The 21,801-nt window shown below is 40.6% G+C and overlaps 1 protein-coding gene across 2 annotated transcripts in view; it reads right to left on the bottom strand.

The window, feature by feature from the left end:
* The window catches only part of DGCR2 (DiGeorge syndrome critical region gene 2), a 44,724-nt gene that overhangs the window by 14,827 nt on the left and 8,096 nt on the right, over window positions 1-21,801 (bottom strand). Inside the window, exons 2-3 of one of the 2 annotated variants that reach the window (XM_057411374.1) lie at window positions 12,345-12,377; window positions 7,515-7,637 (exon numbers count right to left, since the gene is read on the bottom strand). In XM_057411374.1, the coding sequence (XP_057267357.1) occupies window positions 7,515-7,637; window positions 12,345-12,377 (156 nt within the window). The remainder of the gene's footprint in view (window positions 1-7,514; window positions 7,638-12,344; window positions 12,378-21,801) is intronic. The other variant, XM_057411375.1, reaches the window with a different exon arrangement.

The raw sequence follows: 21,801 nt of genomic DNA, 5'->3' as shown, positions 1-21,801 counted from the left end.
GAAATTCAGTTAGTCTACATTTCAAAGGACACAAGATGGTAAAATAATTTGACAGTGAAGATGGCTGCTTATTTTTTATTATTTTAAAGACTAATCTAGTTTTAGAATTTGTTCTTAATCCTAATGGCTCAGTAGCAGTATTTACACTGTGATTTTCAGTACTGACACTGAAAAGGCAAACCTTTAATTATAGCAAGACCTTAAAAATAACACTAATGCAGAACACTTTATCAAAGATGAACTGAGCTCAGCATGGAAAGCTCTATTTTCCCATGGCATTAAATGGTAACAACTAAACCCAAAGAACCAGTAAGAACCAAACGCACAAAGAATTAGTTCCCTTTCAGAAGTGAGAGCAGATGCAACACCATATGGCTGACCCTCCATGGCTAAATAGAACGCCCACGAGGACTTAACAATCCACGTCCCCCGGGGAATAAAGCAGAAGTTCACAGGTTTTAACACGCGAGGTTAAGAAAGGGTTACTTGGGTTAGCATCTTAAAGTGACAGAATTTATGCCAGATGCTCTGAAAAATAGCTACACAGATCCCACATAGAGCAAGTTCAATCGGTCCTCACCCAGGAAGCAGGACACTCATTCTTTCCTCAGCATCTGCCCGTGTCAGCAGACTTGCTGCTGAAACCAGGCAGGACTCAAGAGGCAGAAAGCAGCCACCACAAGTCACTTCTCCTTCAAGCCCAACACTGTCAGCTGCTTAATAAACTAGTGCTCTTCAAATATTAAGCTGCTTCTATTTGACCTGAATTTTCAGTCTGAGAAAAGCAACAATGACATGTGTTTCCAGGGCAATAAAGAAAGATATGCTAACAAGCCTCAAAGTTACCTGACTGCCATGAAGTCACTGCAGATCTTGGTGGCAAAGGCATAATTGGACTGGTTTTCTATTGTACTTTTTCAGCACTCTGCAGAAAAGTTTTCTATGTGCTCTGCTGTTCATGCTTCCTTCACAGAGGTGTTTTTATCTTTAAAGATAAATTAATAGTGCCACAGACAAAGCTTTAAGATAACAACCTAAGCCAGAAAATCACAACTAACCATATTTGAGTGTTTCAGCAAAGAAAAGCCATCATTTTTATTGCTTATGTGCATATTTAGTACTTTGAAAGCTATCAGATTTTGGAAGATAGCTATTTTCCAAGCCCTTTATTCTTCAAGATACTATAACCAACAGCAACAGCAATATTTTTACTAGCCAAGACAGAGTCCTGCTTCCTTTGACTTCGTACAATTACACCAGAAGAGAAATCTGATTGTCAGCTGGTGGGGAAAAGGGAAAAATGGTTTCAAGGAAAAATTCATGGGGTGCAAATTTCTTTTTTCTCCCCTCAAATACTACAGCACAATGGACACAAGCATCCTCCAATCTGTTTCCACATGGATCAAGCCATGCTTCGTATTCACAGAACTCCTGTCAATGTACGGTTGCTATCTAATTCACTCTAGCATGACTACAGTCTAAGTATAGTGCTATACATCCAGAAAGTTGCCCAACACTGCTGATTCTGTGAGCATTTTCACTTGTTTAAAAGTTTAAGCTACTAATTCAGAATGGAAATCTGCCATGCTGAATGGCTCCTACTGCATTTCATATTGATAAACTTTCTCAGATCTGAATGAAAACAGTTCAACAATTATTCAGAACAAAAATTAAGAGACTGGAAGGGGAAAAATGCTTACATTTCTAACTAGCTTGTAGTTGCACAAGTGCCGTCACTGCAGCCTGCAAAACGCAGCCCACAGGCTCACAGAAAAAGCTTTGTGCTATGGTACAAGTTCTGCTATTCCTGTTGGGAAGGTGGAAAAAACAGAAGGGGAAAAATGCAGTTAAGTTTGAAAGAAATATGAGCTTTGCCATTACTCATAGAGGGTGGAAGGAATTCAGTTAAGTTGTGCATACTCTGCCATGTACACCCATGGAGATTACCCTGCTGCATTTATCCACAGGATCTCAGCAACGCTTTCTTTGCACATGGTATCTCATTAAGGGAAGCCAAGCACACAAGCAGAGCAGAAAGCGCCTTTTTTGTTCCCCTCAGCACCTCCATCATTCAGACCAAGTAAAAGGAAGAAAAAAAAGAGCCAAGTAGTGCAAATGAAACGTGAGCCAAAGAGCTGAGACCACACAAAAGCGAGAGCTGGCACCAGCTGAGACGGGAACAGGCTAGAACATACACGTGCCGAGCAGCACTGCATGGGGGAACAAAGAGGACGCCAAATGGAAAACTGTGTTTGGCGGAGCTGGAAGAGAAACTGCAATCTGCCACAAACACCAAGGTCTGCTTTGCACCAAGAAAAGGGCAGGCAGGCAGAAGACACTGACTGTAATAGAAAGAGATCCTTGAAGGGTGAGGACTCAAAGGGGGATATACTGGATTTTGGGGAGTTGAACTAGCGGCCAGAGCTACTGTGTCACAGATGACAACTCACTCAAGACAAACCCTTCAAAAGGATGGATGTACTATGTCAAATTATGTCAAAACTAAACTGTGAAGCAGTCAGGTCTTGTCATATCTTATTTGTTCCAAGATTTGAGTTGCACCTGTTTAAACACACAGATTCCCAAAACTTACATAGGAAGCCGCCCTGTCCCCTCAGCATCCAATACTTTGTCCAACACATTACCTACTACAGCTTGGAAAGCTTTTATCTCCATCTGATAATTTGAGAGGCAAGATAACTTCATGACAAAATCCAGTTCTGTGCCTAAAGATTTGGAAATACAGTTCAGAAGTCTCCAGAGAGGAGTGGTTCTTCTGAAATAAAGCATCTCCATGCTTTGCATTATCAATTGTTCTATGCTAGGAAATAGAAGCCAACCATGAACAGCATCCTGCTGTGCTGAGCCCTATTCAAAGTAACAGAACAACAGTAAAGTGCTCGTAATAATTTAAAGGTGCTCATAATAATTTAAAGTAGGGTAAAAAAGGATGACTCACGTACGAGTTCAGAAAGGGTTCTGTAAAAGGTGTGGAAATTATCAAGTTTTTATCATTATTATCTAGCTTTTAAAAAAGAGATGTACTAAGAAGTGCACAAATGACAAGAGTCACTTTGACCAAACATAATAACCTTGGTGAAACAAAACACAAGGTTGTTTATGATGATTGCAAAACTGTGCTACGCTGCTGTGTTATGGTACCTGCCTTCAGTGGACTCCACAAAGGAGATTTTGCGGCCTCAAAGATGATGTAGTGTGTATGCGCTGGGGTAAAGTGACCTCCAAGTCTGCACATTTCTTCCTGATAGGGTATATGGGGAAGTCCTTAAGAACAGCATACAAGAGGACATCACTCAAGCTAAGCATTTATTGCTGGCTCCCCTGTAAGGCTGTTTCCGTATGAAATTAGGCTCCCAATCTCAACATAAAAACCATATAAAGTTGTACTGTTTCCCATGGAACTGCAGGGCAGCTCATACCACCAACTAGCCACTGCTTGCAACTGCTGGCCCAGGACCAGGGCCACCAAGGTGGCCAGCTCTCCAGTGCTGATTCCGGCTTCAGGGAGGGAAAACCTGAAACTTCCCAGTGCTCCTGTTACTGACCAAGCACGTCTAGAAAACAGTACTGAGAAATAACTTACACAAGAAGAATGTGGCATTAGGCAAGGGTGTGCACTACAGGATGAGCTGAAGGGTTTCCAATTCAGATGCTGGAAGAAACCCAAGCACAGCTGACACCACAATCTGATCACTTTTTCTTGGGAAGAATTCAACTTAAAACATAAATAAAAAGACAAAACAGACTGGCCACCAATATATTGCAAGCTGAATAGCTGGTAGGCATAGGAATTACAACAGACACTGGAGTTTAAGACATCCATTTTTTTGTTCATACGTAACAGAAAGCAGACATCAAGTCTGTAGCATAAGATTAAAACAGGTAAACAGCCAGAGATATACTAAACCCTGCTCCACCTGTACTGCTGTACATGGGTTTTGCCCAACAGGCCTGCAAAGATGATAGGATACTTGAAGAAGCTGATCTGATCTTCTGGTAGAAGCAAGGCTGGAAATCCCATGAGCAGTAAAAAAAGGCAAACTGCAGAGCCCTTCCTTCTTCAGGGTTGAAGTGCAGAACTTTTTAAATGCAGTGAAAAAGTTGCGTTACTCTTTTGAGTACTTGTATAGAAACATAAGAGAAAGTGAGTAGAAATAAGAAATTCCCATTTGTAAAAGTCCATATTAAAGAGATTAATGCCTGTTTCTTCCATGTCACAGAATACACCGCTTTGGGATAAATTATTTTTAGGATCAATTACTGTTGATATAGAAGAGTACACAAATTTCCTAAGTCTCCACTGCTTAAGTGGAAGAGAGTTGCACGCATATGCCACATAAACCCTCTTGGCAATTTTCAGTATGCTCACAAGAGCAGGCAGCCAAGAGTTTTAGTCTACCAGAGATGAACTGAGAGTAATCACTGCTGCAGATTCCCCTAACATTTGCTTGCCTAGTGGGAAGGGCAGGGGGAATAGCACTTCACACACTGCAAGTTTGGAACTGAAAGGAATTCCATGTTTTAAAAGAAGATGATCATTCTGAAGAGCCAGTAAGAATGAAAACCGTTATTATGACTACGTTCAGAGAAATACATGGCCTAGCAAAAATAGGCATTTCATACACTTATTTCAGATGGTCAATGAATTAATGTTGTACCTATTTGTGTTCTGAAAAAATGCCGTAAGAAATTATTCTAACAAAAAAGGTCTTGGGGTTTGGGCTGCTTCCTTGTACTTCAGGCAACATGTGATTACCAAAATACTTTATTAATAAATTTATGATCCTCTGATTTTAATAGGAGCTTTGTTACTAATGTGAATGAATCAGACCTAGAAAAGGTGAACTAAACCAACAGTGACAAAACTTACAATGTCTTTGTATTAAACCTTTGAAAACACCAACATGACAAGTAGTCATTGAAACACACCTTCATCACCACCACAAAACCCTAATTCACTGCCACTGATCTTTCAGAGCTCCTCATGGAGTGCGCCATTAGTAGCTCAAAGGCTGAAAAGTAACAAGCTTCCCAACCAGATTCAGAACCCTTTCTTGCAAGCTTTCATGTTTCACAGAGATTTCATACCTTTTAATTTAAAGATACTTTAATTCTCCATGTTTCACAAGTCCAGGTGGCTTCATTAACTTGTTCTTTTAGTGTTCAGTCTGCCTTTATTGAAATTAAGAACCTTAATTAAAAAGTATTTAAATTTAGCTGAATCATCTCACAATTGCTCATCTAAATCCAAAGGTATTTTCTAAATTTAAAGCTGCATCATTTCTTGTTAATTCAGTGGGCAAAGAAGAAAGTTATCACTCCTGAGTATGATTATGTACTACTATTATTAGTAGCATTAGCTCCCCGATCAACTTACCAGGACTTACTCTCTCCTATGACTAGTCACATATGTATTGCCTTCCCCAACATAAGAAAACCATGCTCTTCCAAACTTATTCTAGCCTCAGACTTTTTACTTCATGCTATTCCCCTTCATAATCCAGCCTGCCATTCACCTGCACACCAACATGCCAACCTGTCCTTATTCTTGACAGTTCTGAGTAACAGACGTCCTTCGACACCCATTTTGGGTCACAAAGCTGTCCCACCAATTTTTTTGTTACAGGTATAATAGAATTTTTGCATCCTACACCAGTAGTTCTTGTTGCTCTGGTTTGCTGGCTACGCTCCTTGCATTACTGTGCAAATACCCCAGTTCTTTCATAACCACCACACCCAGCTTTCTGGCTGTTTCACCAAGCACAGCCTTTTCAACAATTACTTATCCAATTACTCTTCTCATCAGGTGAAATACTTTCCTTCTCTGTGCTGTCCATCATTTTCTCCCCTAGTATTCTTTATGTATGTTATTCTTGTCTTCCTGCATACAGACATGACAATGAATCAAATCTCTCCTACACATCTCCTTTCATTTCTTAAAGTTCTTCTTATCGTGTCAGGCCAGACAGCCCAGTGAGACATACACCCCAAACACAAAAGCAAGGCCTATCTACTGAGAAATGTTACTTTCATAAAAATCCCTTTCCTAGCCATATACCAAACATTCTTTGTAACTCCACTCCTTGAGTCAACATCATCCTGTTGCATCCTCCAGTAACAACTTAAATTGCTGATCAGTACACTAGGCAACAAGAGAAGATAAAAATACTGTTTTCTACTAATGTAAATGTTCCCATATTCCCGCAAGTGAAGCCTTCAGGGCTATTTGAGTAAATCCAAACATGACTTTGCTTTCCTCTAGCCACTGTCTTCCATTAACCTCCAGAATTTTACTAGGTCCATATTTTTTCACATTTTGCCAAAGTTAAAAAGGAGAGAAAATAACAGCACAACTATAAAGGCATTTTTCTTTAGGACATCCATAATGCAAAGAATATCCTTAAACAAGATATCAATGGCACAGCTTATTTTTCAATGTCAGAAGAAACTACCAACAGCTTTTTCCCCCCATGCTGTGAATACATACATTCACACAAACTAGGCAAGAGCTTTTTAGAAGAGAGCATTGAACACATTCTTTCAATTATTTGTGCCTAGCACACACTGGGGAGATGGCTAACTATAGCACAGCTTCAAAGTCTGCGTGTTAGATTTACTTCTCTAATTCCACTAGAAAACACGTATATTTAGAAGAGCTTGCTGATGTAAAATACTGATGTTACTACTTTGTAGCACCTCTATAAAGTAGCTCAAAACTCAGAATGACAGACTGCATGCTGTGATGACAACTGAAAAGCTGATGTGATTCTCTCCCAAGCAAATTAAGTAGTTTAGTGGCAAATAACTTCTTACAACAGTTTTTGAATGTAATTTAGTAACACTGTAGAGAAAAGTTTTAAGACACACAATAAAAGAGATGCACTGGCCTGTTTGTGAAGAACAAATAAAGAGGTTCAAAATTGTGATTACATATATTCACAATCAAAAACTTCTGTTTGCCTTTTTTAAGACATCTCAGTATCCAGTAGCTTTAGCAGAGCACCACTGCTGCTGACAGGCTTCTGAAAGCATATGATCACGAAAGCTGATGAAGAGTTAATACACCAGCTTGTTTGGCAGAACAAAGTTCTCAAGCACAAGAAGCATAATCAGAATAGACAGCAATAAAACAAGCTCTCTACCCAAGTCCAACACTGTCACCCAGTTTGAGTGATAAACACATTCAACCAAAACAGTAATTCTGAATTTAACCACAGGCCTATGTAGCATTTTCATTTAATCATGATTTTTAACTTGTCATGAAAGTCTCTTTTTAGACTACAAACTCTCATCTCCAGGATACCTACTCAGGCTGTAAGAAAGGAAGCAAAAAAAAAAGAAGAAAAAAAGAAGACAGTTCAGTTTGTTAATAACAGATACAGTTCCATTAATCACCACTATGAAATAAAAATAAGCAAATGACCTTAAAGAGTCAGCATACTGCTGCAAAACAAGCTGACACAGGGATGAGCAGTATTCTCAGGTTTACTTACCTGGACAGTCAACTTCATCACTCTCATCCTCACAGGTGGGCCATCCATCACACTGCCAATTTGAAGGGATGCACTGGATGGTACCACTTTGACACGCAAACTGCCCTGAGGTGCAGCGGAGCTCTAGGAAAGAAGAATAAAGTTGTGCTTTGTTTGAAGTGTTATTTATTCTTGCAAGTTTTACGTGTATTAATCATCTATCACGTAACATATCACTGAATGTTAATGGACAAAACCTCTGGATAACTCAGCCTGTTAAAAAGCTGCTTTGTTTCTGACCAATTCCATGTGTTAAACTGTGTGGTTTTAACAGTCAGGAGGGCCAGCTTCCAATGCTTGGGAAATAATTCTCTTAAACATCCTTGGTAAAAACTTCCTGATAAGGACACCATGGGAGCAGCTATCACCACAGAGTTACCCATTTACTTCTTGTGAGGCACTGAGGACTGCTTATTCACTTTTCTCAGAAGCAAAGTTCAACAGAAATATGCTATGGTAGTTACGTGCTAGATCACATGATAAATTCAGACCCTTATTTCCATTCCAATGTACAGCAGGACCCACTAGACTTGTGCAAACGTCCAGCCTGATTCAGAGCCATTTCACAGACCTATTTGTAAAACAGTTTCTATAGCCATGAATATGTTTTCACTTTCTAGCTTAAGCTCTTCTGTAGTGCTTTTCCATGCAAACATATCCTTCACAAGAAACCGTCAATATCTGCAAACATTTAGTTCCTGCTTCTGTAAGAGTACTGCCTACTTGCCATCATTATACTGTCAGACCTAATTAGCATTATAAAAAGTACAATTTTCTACATAGTTTTTTCATATAAATTCCATCTATCAAATGCCAGCACCTAATAATACAGATTCGTTTTGTGTCCCTCAAAACATTTTGCATGAGAAAAAAACATAATCTGGCTATACAAGTGAACAACGGCAGGTCTGCAGGTCCCCATTAGCATCCACAGGTTCACTTTTGCACCAGACCATCACTGCCCATCTTTCTCCTGGATGGGGGTTGTGAAAATTCCAAAACCAACATTTTTGAGGAATTTTGCACGTTTTCCTCTCAGCGAGCGACAATCATCCCAGATAAACCATGTCTAAAGAATGACCACCTTATGGGGGGGGGTGTGATTGTGAAAGGATCAAGTAAGTAACTGTTTGCAGGGAAGAATTACCACACTAGCATGTATTCTCTTGTCCACAGTATACAACCTAAAAGCAATTGTAATTGCAGTTATTACTTTCTTGAAACACACATTTAAGCTAAATCAAGACAGAGGTCACATTTAAGTGTTCAGACAACACGACCAGTCGTAATAAAACCAGTCATCATGCACTCTCAATAAAAGATGTACCTGTACACCTAGTAATTGGTATAGGATATTGATAATAGGCTTCTAATTTGATGTTAGACTAAAATCCAGCTCCAGTACTGGTTTCTCTGCAAAGCACAGACCTGCTCTTCTAGAAAAATAAAAGCAGGCACATCCTCTTAGCAACCACCTACTCAGAGCAAACATCCAGGTCACAAAATGGCTAAGAACTCACACAGACCTGCCAGACTACTGACAGCCACAGCAAGACAAGAGTGTGCTCACCCAGTTAGAGTTTTACTCAGTCCAAAGAGCTAACAGGGAAAATAATACTCATAAAATAATCTACCACCTTAGGTCACAATAATTCCCTCTCCCTGAACAATAACTGAAGTTATTTTCTTTAGCCCAAAGAGAAAATGGGGAATAAAACCTGTTATTCCCCCCCAATTAGAGGAATAAAAGGTTAAGCTTCACTTGCCCAATGTAGCAGAAGAGGAAAATCTAGAATCTACCTCTAAATTGGAGCGGGGGGTTCCCACACCAAACACAACCAAACGCACACAAAACCTCCAGCTGAAATTGAAACTATTCAAATTTGAAGCTCACAGAAAGCAGCCAGTCTTCAGTAAATCATTGCAGCTTCTTTCACCACTTTTGTGCAATGTCAGCACGCAGCGGAAACTTAGAAAGTTCTATCACTGCAGTTTCAAGCACAGAATTTACACTGGAGACTGTGGTAAATATTTTAACACATGAAAGACTATTCTCAGCCCAGTTCCACTTTTCTACTGCTGCATCCCCCTGCAGTTATGGCAAAATTCAATTCAAAGTTCAATACTTTAGCTAAACCCTTAATTTCTTTACTGCTTGATTGTAATGGAAGTCACGCACACATCCTTGTGAAGAAAGTTGTTCTGCAGCCCTCTGGTTTCAGAGGCAGCATCCACCAGGAAAGCACAAGTCAACATGCACATGGCAAAACCAGTATATTTTTGTCTCTACTATTTCATACACATTATTACTGTTTTATGCACAATTACATACAACTGGCTCAGATAAAAGGATGACTCCATCCCAATATTATGGGCATTAAAAAAATGCCAGTTACATGCCGTAATGTCATTACTTCCTGCGTTACAGACACTCCTCTCTGAAGAATGTGGATACATGGAAGAGTAGAAAATATTTCTATTAAAACATCACTCAAACCAGCTGAACAATCGTTCCCAATGGAAACCATGCTATGTCAGATGCACTTATTATTTCAGACCAAGGAAACTATGCAATTCTATGGCAAAGGCAGGGGGGAAATGTGACACTGAAGAAATACTGCAGAATTAAAATGCCCATTTTCTGCAAACACTGCTAGTAACAACTCCTGAGCTATCCTAAGCCACATGTTAATGAACTACATAAATCCTGTGCAGTTACCAAAAGAGTTTCATCTGAATTGTTTTGCTTTGACACGATGACTACTGTGGCTTAACACAAAGAGGAACAACATGCAATCATCGGAGAAATTCTAACTGCCCCTCTTACTTGTGCTCAGGGTGGGTTTGGACATAACTGATGGCCTCCTTCAGAACTGATGTTTAAGATCAGCAGTTTCAGAAACCTCCTGCCACTGACGGAGTGCAGGTTTTTCCACTAAGGCCCCACCATACCCATACTGGTGCCTGTCACCCAGACCACATACAGCAGTGGGTGGGAAGGTCAGCAGCACAGGCAGCAGCGCAGGCAGCAGAGCGCCTGCCAACACCATCCTCTCAGCCCTGTGTGTGCTGCACAGCCCTGCACACCAGGCTCATGACTCCCACAGCAGAGCACATCAGCTAGCCAGGGCAGGTGCCTTCAGAGGTAAAATACATACATAAAAATAGACGGAAGTCTACAATGAACATATTTGGCCAAGGAACAGAGAAATTTGGGAGAGGTGAGGATGCACAGAATAGGTGCTAGTCACTACAGCCTTGTCAAGCACTTCATTTCAGTAGTCTATTGTTAAGTCAAACCAGCAGAAACATGAAAACATTTCAAGCCAGTCTCTCTGCCCTAACCATTCTATGATTGTACCACATTAAAAAAAAATAAAATCAAGTGATGGCACCAGCAGCAGAACATGATTCATGAAGACGTATGAGCAGAGGCGAACAGCAGTACAACACAGTGTAACCATGCATCTTTCCTGAAATGCAAGTGATCACTTAGTGGATGGTCAGACTTTGCTCTTTCCAGGAGTGTGGTAAATAAAACAAGGCTCCTTTAGCCATACAAGATTCCAGTTCTTCAAAAGAACAGCAAAGTTCAAAAAGTACCAGTCCCTGTTTCATTCCTAAAGCCAGTTATCCCGCACTGTTCATAGCTGTTGGTGGTAACTCACCAATAGCTGTGAGCAAAAGCAGATGAGGAAGAAAACATCTTAACCTTTCACCTCCTAGCAGCACTAAAACCACACATTTTCCACCAGCTGTTAAAGATAAAACACTTTGTATTTTCAAACTTGTTAGGAAATCTGTAATGGCACAAGTTCAGCTATAAGCCAGCAGCTGTGGGAGTAGAGGCACTGATACCACATTAGCTAACGGCATCAACAACTGCCTAGAAGTGAAAAAATGGAAATGCAACCACCTCCAGCATTCATGTACGACGTGACAAGTTACAGCAGCACTATTATGATTCACATAAGAGATTCCAACATAAAAGGCTTCTTTTTCTTTCAACGATCAGATGCAGCCTTAGCTCTGCTACAATACAAAATTTCATACACTGAAATTTCATTTTAAAGCAATTAAATTCATCTGGCATATGCTGGAAAGATGGGAGGCAAGTAAAACTTTGGAAATAGAAGCAGTTGTAGTTTTTGCACTACATGCAGTATAAACCTACAAAACATCACAAAGTTCAAGCAGTCTGAGAACACGAAAATACTTCAAGCGATGGTGTCATTATAGTCTCTTCACTTCAGCATCTCAAAGCACTTGTACAATGTTAACCCTCATCAACCTTGCCAACCACTGCATCCTTCTGCCGGTGGCTACAAGGAAGCACAGAAAAATTACACAGCCTGCCAAAGGCTACAGATAAGACTATGAGCAGAAGTCAGCTGTACTCACTGCTGCTTCCATGTTTTCATGACAACACTGTGCTTCTTGCCAAAAACCCAAGGAACCTGCTGGTTCACCAGCACACCCCTACCCGAAGGAATGTCTGCCTGTCAGAAGCATCAACAATTCACAACAACCCATTCTCTGGTAACACTCCACCTGATCGCTCTAGCAACAGTTTATTAAGAGCTATGAATTGGCCAGAGAGGGCAAGAAACTCCTTAACTTTATATATAAAAAGAAGAAGGAAAATGGAAATCAGGTTCAGACCATACACCAGCTCTACAAGCTTAATATATAGCCAAAGATAAAACTTACTGTCAAGTGAAGGCCAAAAAAACCAATAGCAATTTGCTGGGACACATTATTAGGTAACATAATCTGCCACAAGCCACTCACCTGAAAGAAGTCTTGCCAAAGCTAGACATGAACCTGTAATTTGAAATTTGAAAGATATCTCACAAAACAGCTGGAAGCTTAATTAATCCAGCACCGGAAATAACACGCAAGATTATAAATTCATTTAAAGTGTGCTGTACAAACAAGAAATCCTCATCATCATTTTTCTAAGTTAGTGATGAAACAGACAAGATTTTTCACTAATAGAGAAATTTAGGTTTCATACAAGGGAAAAAAAACCTAAGTTTAGGTTGCTGCTTAGATCCTTACAGAAAGCTTTTCTTCCAGACATTTTCCCAATTACATGTTGAATGCCAGGTGTTTCACAGCACTCATCACGTATTTCAACATAGGGCTCAACCAGCTTTTTATGCTTTCTTTAGAGCATGCTAATTTCCAGATTTTCTGCTAAGCACTCAAAACAGACATTTACTAGAAGCATTTTCCACAGGAAGGACTTCATGACAGATGCATAAAATACACACACCCCCCCTGCTTTAATTTCCAGCCAGCTTCACATGTTTCATAAAACAAACACATTTTTGCCATTATAAACCGATTGAGGAAGCCCTTTCAGGTTTAATCATCTCTTGTAATCTTTCCATGTAATTGAGAACATTTTCCTTCTGGAGCCTGAGCACTGGGAAGCCACAGTGCATCCTTCCTGCAGATGCATGCTTGGTCAGCACACTGCCTGGGCATTACAGTACCTGCAACCTGCATTTTTTGCTTCATTTTAAGTCTTTCCGAGATGCATTTGTATTAGGACACCTCCTGCTTGCATTTACACTGGAACCAATTTCTTATTCACCTTCCACTTTCTTATTGCAGAAGATAAGGGATAATTAGTCACTCAAACTGTTTTATTTGAAAGAAAGGCAGGGAGGATCTATATCCAGCACCCGAGACTACTTTTCAACACAGTAAATCTCATTTTAGAGCTTCCCAATATCAAATCAAGATTGTTACAGACACATAAAGCAAAGTGTTGATTCAATAGAAGTTCACCTTGCTAGTTCAGTTTCCTGAATGAATTTGATCAGTTGGCTTTGAAATAGCAAGATTTGGATCAAATTAAGCTATTGTCTGTCTACATTAATTTTAAGTCAGATCAGCTACAGTTTGTCCCCTACATCCAGAAAGGCCGCATGCTCCAACTAATTCAGCAGAAATATAATTGTACTGAGCTGGTATCCATTAATGTGGAATTTGACCTCATAATAGTTGTCTGCCAATGAAGCTAAAACATTTACTAAAGTATTATAGTTTTTAAATATTAGCTCTAATAGAAGATGTTTTCCTATATGCTGGGATTACACACATCTCCTCAGAGGCAAAGCAGCTCATTTCAGCCCTGTGCAACCAGAAGCTGCCCTGTGAACATAGCTGGAACCTTCACTTCTGTACCATAAGAAAAGCCTCGATTACCAACCAGTCACAGCTCTGATCATGAAAACCTGCACCAGGTCACACCACCACAGGGGTAGGAGAAGCTGGAGAGGTGAAAATAGCTCTTGGGAATGAGCAAAAACCAGCAAGCTCTAAAAATGTCTGCCAAGCGACAGAAACCAACTGCATATGGACCTCAAAAAGTACCCTTCTAGTCTAACAGCACCATTTACTCATCAAAACACTTCTGCAAAGACAAGCTGGCGGGTAAATGAGAATGCCTTGATGCTATTTTCACAGGACTACTTATCCTCCTTCAGTTTAAGACAGAGATGTAAGAGTAACTCAGCCTGAAGAAATGCTACATCCAATAGAGATGCCAGAGGTCCTGTCTCAGGTACATATAATAAACATCTCCTGCACAGCGTTAGGTGAACACAAAGTTTTCAAAATCCAAATTTCAACCTTGTATTTTCAAGAAACTGAAGCTTACCATTACAAGAACCAGTACAAAACCAAACAGTAAAAACCCAAATCTCTCCTAAAGCAGAAATGTTCTTAACTCTGATATGTAAACCACTAGCAGCACAAAAAACCCTGATGACTTGGCAATTCACAATTTAAGAGGTAGAGATGAAGAGCCAGAAGTCTAAATTAAAGGCTCCAAAATTATAAGTCTCAGTTCAGGAGAGTGCTTTGATACAGAGATTAAATTCAGTGACTGCAATCACTAATTATGAAAGTTTGAGTTCTTCTGCCTGCAATGACTAAATCTCTCTTTATTAAAGAGATTCACCAGTCAGCAAAGTCTGGTAGCTGAAGAAATTCTTTTGGTGGCTAAAACTGCAGATGCATGTTGGCTTCAGCATTTACACAGCAACCATAGATCTGAAACTATTTCAGCTTTTAGTACAAAGAAATGCCACTTTTCATTTGTCACACTAATTGTTTGTTCTTGTCTGCTGAGCTTCATTTGTATGGAAATTGAAATTTGATTAAATGTACAAACCCAGTATTTAATGTTACTCAGTTAAAAGCTATTACTCTGAAATGCAAGTATTGGGAAAGATAAGCTTAAAGTACATGGTTTGGGTTTGTATGTAAGGTTTTAATGAACAGTAGCAGTTTTGTGTGTACCTCACATGCAGTTCACTCATTTTGGTCACATTTCTCAAGGTTGGGTCCGCTACATCCTCTAGCATAATTTTTATCTACAGAGTGAAGGAAAACAAAAGAAAAATACTTCCTGCTTTCTCAGTGTAAGTCATTCTTTGACCCCAAGCAGATGAACCATCTTGTAGAGAATCTCTGTTCTGATTTCAGAGACAATTACAGCTAACAAAAGCCAATTTAAGCATTAAGAAAAACTCAAACTACAAGTGTGTAGGCCAGTAACTCTTCTTATTCAGATTTTAGCTTGTCCAAAAGATCTTTCTTATATTAATATTACACCTACATACTTAAAGGCCTGTACCTACATGTTGCACTATTGTTTCACATTTAGCACATTTAAGTTTACTTAAAGTGAAAATTGCCTTTTTCTTAAATCATTGTTTCTATATAACCCAATCCATTCTAAACTGGATGAGCATGATCAGCTCCTAGCATCTTCAGCAAGGAGCCTAACCCCCTAAGTCCTTGGCTCCTGGAGATTTTGCTCAACAAATGCCTCAAAACGAGCATCAGAAACAACAACAAAAGGAACACCACGCCCATCACCATCACACAAACACATACACCTCCAGATCTAATATTTATGTTCAAGCGGAAGCATAACACAAACAGTAATTCTCTAGACTGGTATTTACTGAAGTAACAGAAACTTTAAAATATTCTTAATATTCCCAATACAACACCACCACAGTGGTTTTATTCATTTAATACTTAGCAGATTCATGTAAAAACCCATCCTTAATCTAGTCCTCTGCACTTGAAAAGCAGCTTTCGTAACTAGGACTTGACTCAAGTCCACAGGTGAAGCTCACCAGAGCAGGTACCATATCCCAAAACTCCTGAAAACCTGCCAGCTTGTGAAGAGCACTGCAGTCCTGCCCAGCATCTGCTCATGGTGTCCACAGGTCAGCTGCTGAACAGTGTTCAGTGACAGAGAAGCTGACTGCCTGAGGATGTTCTGACACATCTTTAAGCAGGTTTTGGTTTTAACCTGTCTGTGAGGTATCACCAATCCCACGCAAAGGCGCTGCTCTCAGGCAAGTGGAGCTGTACCTAAATAGTATTTCCCCTCGGCTCCAGAAAGCAGAGTTTTCTCTATCTATTAATCTCCCACAGGTTTCTTTACGTCACTTGGTGCATCTTACTTCCATTACATGGTTTTAAATTTATCCTTACCTCACCCACCACCGCATTCAGTGCGGTGGAGTACATACAGTACTTGATAACAAAGCCACAGCAGGCAAAAAACAAACTGTGATACCACCACCTTATTTTCAGAGTATTTGTGAAGTTCACAAATCACCATCAGACAATTATCCAGTCAACAGATGAATGTCATTAAAGTTTCTCAATAAAACTGGTTGTTCACTGTTCTTCAAATTAAAAGCCTATAGATTAATTAAAATTAAAAACCTACACAAGAACTAAAAAGCTACAGAAGAACAGAGCACTCCATTTTTGTATTCAGATACAATGTTCAGCCACTCATCTGTGCTACTGCAAATGTGCCTAAACACAATCCTTAGGTCATGTTGCTCTGGTTCATCATGACCTGAGCCTGCACAGGAGGGCATGGAAACACAATGGCACATAGCACAAAGCCCAGGAAAATAAAAACTGGGCCCTGTCCTATACACACACAGCCAAATACAACCCGCATCCATGCTCAAATTTAATTCCAGCTCCTGAAAATTAGAGACTCTGAAGTTATAATCCCATTTAGCAGGAACACATCAGCTCCAAAAATAGATAAATAATACATCTTAGAAGCATTGGCATTTTTTGCATAACCTCAGCATGCAGTGTCATGAAGCAACCAAACCTGTGACAGCGCTCCAGCTAAAAACTGTAAATCCTTAATGAATAACTCTAATGAACATTCTGTATTACTCAGTGTTCTGTCATAGCAAATTATGTTAGATGATCCTAACATCCATCAAAAGATTTTACAGCACAGTGAGGAACAGAAGCAGTCTCCTTCGCATTACCCCCTCGTATCTGTTCTCAGGGTACCCCGCTCCCTGAGCTGGAAGACAGGAAGCAGAATGAAGCTCCTCTAGACCAAGGGTGCATGGTCAGTGACCTGCTACACCACTCAGACATACACAGGTCTATCGGGCCAGACGGGATCCACATGAAGGTACAGAAGCAGAAGTGCTCACCAAGCCACTTCCCACCATTTATCAGCAATCCTGGCTAACCAGGGAGGTACCAATTGACTGGAAGTTAGCAAATGTGACACCCATCTACACAAACTGGCTTGAAGGAAGATCCAGGGCAATACAAGGCTGTCAGTCTGAACTTGGTGCTAGGGAAGCTTATAGAGCAGGTCTTCCAGAGTGCCATCACGCATCACGTGCAGGACAACCAGGTGATCAGGCCCAGTCAGCGTGAGTCTGTGAAAGGCAGGTCCTGCTTGACTAACCCGATCTCCTTCTGTGACAACGTGACCCGCTTAGTGGATGAGGGAAAGGCTGCGGATGTTGTCTACCTAGACTTTAGTAAAGCTTTTGACGTCATTTCCATAGCATTCTCCTGGAGAAACTGGCTGCGCATGGCTTGGACAGGGGTACTGTTTGCTGGATAAAAACCTGGCTGAATGGCTGAGCCCAAAGAGTGACCGCAAATGAAGTGAAATACAGTTGGTGGCTGGTCAAAAGTGGTGCTCCACAGAGCCCAGTATCGGGGCCGGTTCTGTTTATCAATGATCTGGATGAGGGGATCAACCACACCCTCAGTAAGTTCACAAATGACATCAAGTTGGGTGGGAGTGTTGAAGAGGCTTGCGGAAGAGCAGCTGGAAAACTGCCTGGTGGAAAAGGACCTGGGGGTGTAAGTTGGCATCTGGCTGAGGATGAGCCAGCGTGTGCCCTGCTGGACAAGGCGGCCAATGGCACTGTGGCTTGAATCAGAAATAGTGTGGCCAGCAGGACTAGGGAGGTCATCATCCCCCTGTACTTGGCACTGGTGAGGCTGCACCTCGAACACTGTGTTCAGTTCTGGGCTCCTCACTGCAAGACAGACACTGAGGTGCTGGAGACTGTCCAAAGAACTGCAATGAAACTGGTGAAGGGTCTGGAGAACAAGACCTATGAGGAATGGATGAGGTAATTGAGGTTTAAACTGGAGAAAAGGAGGCTCAGGGGGTCCTCATTGCGCTCTAGAAGTACCTGAAAGGAGGCTATAGCAAGGTGGGTGTTGGTGCCTTCTGCCAAGTAATAAGCAATAGGACACGAGGAAATGGCCTCAAGGTGTGCCACAGGAGGTTTAGATTGGATATTAGGGAAATATTCTTCACCAGAAGGGTTCTCAAGCATTGGAACAGGCTGCCCAGGAAAGTGGGTGGATTGCCATCCCTGGAGGTATTGTGGCTGTGGCACACAGGGTTTAGTGGTGGACTTAGCGGCGCTGGGTTAACAGGTGGACTTAATGATCTTAAAGATCTTTTCCAGCCTAAATGATTCTACAATTCTATTCAACATTATACCTACACCCTGCACAAGCTTGGAACTGACTCAGTTTCTCCTTGCTCACAAGTGTCATGCACCGCAGTTCGGCGTCTGCTGTTTGTCCAGAGGCCAGACTCAATGTCAGTAAGGATGGAAAAAAAATTATCAAAAATAATCAAAATAGCAACAACAAAACCCAGCTACAACAGCCCAAGAGACCCGGCATTCAGCCAGAGCAACAACAGAGCTTCGTGAATGGGAACCCTGGCTACGATTTCCTAAGACTTAGAAAATACAGACTGTGCTTTATGAGTGTGGACTCTTATTCCTAAGATTGAAACAGAAAAAAATCTATTTCCTAATTCTTCAGTACTGCTAAAACCAAACAGAAAACTTGCTCCTTGAACTAAACTGAAAAAATATTGTGAATTAGGCAATGCAGCATTCCAGACTGAAAACCAGTTTATTTTCATAGCAGTGATGATACCAGCTAAGCAACTGGCTTACATTTTTTTCCACCTTAAGAAATTGTTCTGACAGTAAGCAAATAGGCAGAAGGGAAAAGCAAAACACAGCAGTATGGCACAAACAAAACCAAAGCCATGGGTACCGAGAACCCTTTAATATAGCTCAAAATCAAAGCCTACACTGTAGGCTCTATACTAACAACCTCATTCAGGACTTCAGATGTTTCGTATGGCTTTGGGTGGGACTTTAATTTTTAGTACAATAGTGACAAGTGACCTAAACATGTGCAACACCAAATATTTGACTCTGCAGAAAGCCCAATCTGTAAGTGGATCAAAGTGCCAATCACACCTCACAACTGAACTCACTCCATTTCCAGCTGGAGAAAAGTAAAGACCAGAAAAACACAGAAGGCAAGTTTTGGAAAGCCTAGAGCCAACACAGGGGAAGGAAACCACGACCACCTTGAAGTTCAGAGGCCAGGACCCCCCAAAGTGCTCACACTGTTCAGCAGTTGCCAGCCCACCAGCACATCTGTACATCGCACTATCACCACAGTGGATGGTGATAGTGGCAGCTGGCAGCAAAGTGATGAGATCGGGGAACCAAACCCTTGCATGAGAGCCAGGAGGACTCACAACCTCCTCGCGCCAGAGGAGACAGAGAGGACATTGGAAGGCACAGGCTTATTGTATCAGTGGTGTCAGGCAAAGGTACTGCAGTAGAGGATGTATAGAGATACAGCCCTTTGGTTTCATTAGACCCCACTACTTATGAAACATGCTCATGGGCACTAAGAAAACAGCACCATTCCTCACACAGAATTTAAATACAGTCATGCACACAACATATTAATTCTCCCATAAGATGCAGCAACAGAGAAAGTCCATTAAGAACAACATCAGTAACAAAATACTCCACAAGCCATCAATTCAGTCTAGAAAAGAGCAACACCACTGTTTGTGGTACTTTCACCCCTACAATCTATATACCCAGGTCAGGGCAGATGGATTATCCCACATAGACCACAAGCACTTAAAATACCTGGGTACCTCAGATTAGCTACTACCAGGTTCCATTCTCAATCCTCATCTCAAACCTTTACCTTCTTAACCACACCTTTTACAACACAGTCCTCATACTCCACTGCATCTAAATACTCTAAAACATTCTATTAATATAAACATATTCTTCTTGCTCATTTGCAGTTCTTCATAAAGTTGGGGTCATTCTGAACAAAGAAAAAGCATCTAGCTCTAAGCTCCGTCCTCACAAGTTTTCAGTATTACCTGCACCTCTTTCCTCCCAGGAGCCATCTGCAGTGGTCCTCCACCAATGCAATCTCCAGTATACTTCAGAGTCTCCTCTGGGAAGCTCAGAGCTACATAATGATGCCAGCAACCCTAGAAGGACCAGTGTAGTAATCAGAAGTATCTGAATACCAAAACATTTCTTTTTTTTTAGTTTCTGACAGTCACTACACAAGCTGCTTGTTGGAAAGCAGCTTCACTTAGAAGAAGTGATCTAAAGAAACTACCAATAACAGCAATCAAGAACATACTTCTCTGTCTTATTATCTACCCTGTTACCTGACAGCTGCCTACCTAAAATGGCCCCCCAAAATCTAAGCATGTGAGATAATTCCTTTCCTCTTCCAAAAAAAAAAGTATTCTCAGGATTAGGAAAGTACACATCCTATCAAGTCAGCTTGGACAAGTATGTGTCCTTATGCAAAACAGTTTCCACTTAAGATTAAGAACACTGGGGAAAAAAGTATTCCCTTTAACCAAATAAACTGTAGGTGGCAAAAAAATAAATCTCAAATATAGAGAGAGTTTTCCACAGAGGAAAGTTAAATCTAAATCGAAAAGTTTTACATTAACTACATTAGTATTTTCTTTAGATCAGGTTTCAACAAGAGTATTCCGATGAAACATGATAACAGCAATTCAAGAACTGTCAGAGCAATCAAGGCTAATTTGTAGCCACCATTAAACTGAAAGTAAGAATTGCCAGATTTCAGCAACATTAGCTAGCAAGCCCATTTACTTTCAACAAGACAACACATGTTCCTGCTTTGCAGGAAAACATAGAACATAGTATCTTTTTTTTCAGTAGTATTTAAGCATATCCTTAAACTTTCTGCACGAGGAATCCAAACAAATCCCATGAAAATACACAATGTAAGGCCAAACATGTATTTATAATACCTTGCTGAATTAAAACATGAGGAACTGTGAGAGTCCTTAATACCGAACAGGTGACAAAAATCTTACCTATGAAATCAGATATTTTTAACCACTCCACTCCAATAATTAGTGCCATTTCTTAATTACAAAACCAAATGAACATGAAGAGGCTCTCTACAGGGCCCTAAGGAAGGTCATGGTCTTAAACAAGAAAGAGTCCAAGCAAGAATCTTAAACAAGAATCTAACAATTCAAGGAGACAAGAAACCTGCAAATGAACACTATTCAAATGAAGGTCACACTGAAAAAAAACCCTTTTGTTCCTGTTTCATTTTCTTCACATCTTGTACTTTCTTCTACACATCTTCACATCTTGATTTGATGAGCAAGTATCTAGAACACTTAAAAGCACAAATCTGATATACAGAAATACTCTGACCTCAAATACAGAAAACCTTTTATCCTTTGTGCAGTAGCTGGTGCAGTGTCATGTATTAGAGCAAATGGCTCATGCTTTGAAAAGCATTCCCCCCTCCAGTGAACCCCAGTGTGGCAGCAATGCAGGCAATGGAAGTCTCTTCTGCGTTTGTCTACACTGTACGAGACAGTGTCCTTCCTTCTTCCATGCTAAAACAAATACCTAGACAGAAATTTCATCTATCTATCAAACCCTTAACAGTTCTATCAGAAGCCAGCAAATAACAGTCCAACACATTTATGAAAAGCCACTTAATCTTTTAAGATTAGTTTTCTCATTCCCCACACCTTCTAGCAGCTCAAGTACTGCCG

This window comes from Pezoporus wallicus, unplaced genomic scaffold (genome assembly GCF_028554395.1).
Source record: "Pezoporus wallicus isolate ANWC-B61680 ecotype Strahan unplaced genomic scaffold, APGP_CSIRO_Pwel_v1 contig_6401, whole genome shotgun sequence".
NCBI lineage: Eukaryota > Metazoa > Chordata > Aves > Psittaciformes > Psittacidae > Pezoporus > Pezoporus wallicus.
This window is presented reverse-complemented; position numbering and strand designations above follow the sequence as displayed.